Below are 867 nucleotides of genomic sequence, written 5' to 3'. Positions count from 1 at the left end.
CGTGTAGTCCCCCTAGTCGCCCATCGCGAGCAGCAGCTCTCCTCCGCCGTCTTCACGACGTCCGTCATCGCGGAGGCGCTCGACGCCGCCATTGTCCACAAAAAGAATTTTACACGCGGGACAAAAAGAATGCCTGGCGCGCTCGTCCTCTCCGGCGCTACCCTCCCTTGGGTTTGCTTTCTTTCTTTTCTTTCTTTACTGTCCGTGGGGCACCCAGACAGACAAAGCAAACACCCACCGGCTAACACGAACCGAGCTAGGTACACAGAGACATGAGAGAACGCCGGCTCAGTCAGAACAAACAACACAAATCGAATGTCACCTATAGACTTAGACAACAATCAAGCTCAAGGGAGGCACGCCAGGGAACGCGTATAGGTGTGTGTCAGGGCTCCCCGAAGCCGAACTTGACCCACTTCCCCGCGTGCCCCGGCTTCGCGTCCATGCCCGTCGCCGTCGCCACGGCTGCCCGCTCGGCGCTGTCCAGCCCGAGCAGAAACTCGATGTCGTCGTAGCCCTCGGAGTCAAACGCGGCAGCGTAGGACTGCAGCCCGATGCGCCCGAGCGCCTCGGCGACGGCCGCCATGCCGCCATTGTCGGGAGGCGCCTCCTTGTGGACGGTGCGCCCGTCGGGCAGGAGCTCGAACAGGCGGCTCGGAGGCAGGGATGGCGCGGCAGGGGCAAAGAGGGAGGCGGCGGCGGCGGCGGCGGCGGCGGGAGCGGAGGAAGGGGCGGTGGGCTCTTGCGCGGGCGCAGCGGCAGACTCGCGCGGGCGCTTCGCGGGGCGCGGCGGTGGCGCCGGCCCCTCCTCGCCGACCGCCCGCGCATACGCCACCGCCGCCTCCACCGCCGTGCCGAAAGTGCCGA

At 66.6% G+C, this 867-nt stretch overlaps 1 protein-coding gene across 1 annotated transcript; it reads right to left on the bottom strand.

The window, feature by feature from the left end:
• Positions 1 to 385: 385 nt before the first annotated feature.
• EMIHUDRAFT_250647 (hypothetical protein) lies at positions 386 to 828 on the bottom strand (the record flags this gene model as incomplete). The annotated part of the gene is made up of 2 exons (XM_005756558.1): positions 386 to 653; positions 818 to 828. 2 exons carry the CDS (start codon positions 826 to 828, stop codon positions 386 to 388), a joined length of 279 nt encoding a protein of 92 aa, XP_005756615.1.
• Between the last annotated feature and the right edge of the window lie 39 nt (positions 829 to 867).

Source organism: Emiliania huxleyi (genome assembly GCF_000372725.1).
Source record: "Emiliania huxleyi CCMP1516 unplaced genomic scaffold EMIHUscaffold_961, whole genome shotgun sequence".
NCBI lineage: Eukaryota > Haptophyta > Isochrysidales > Noelaerhabdaceae > Emiliania > Emiliania huxleyi.
This window is presented reverse-complemented; position numbering and strand designations above follow the sequence as displayed.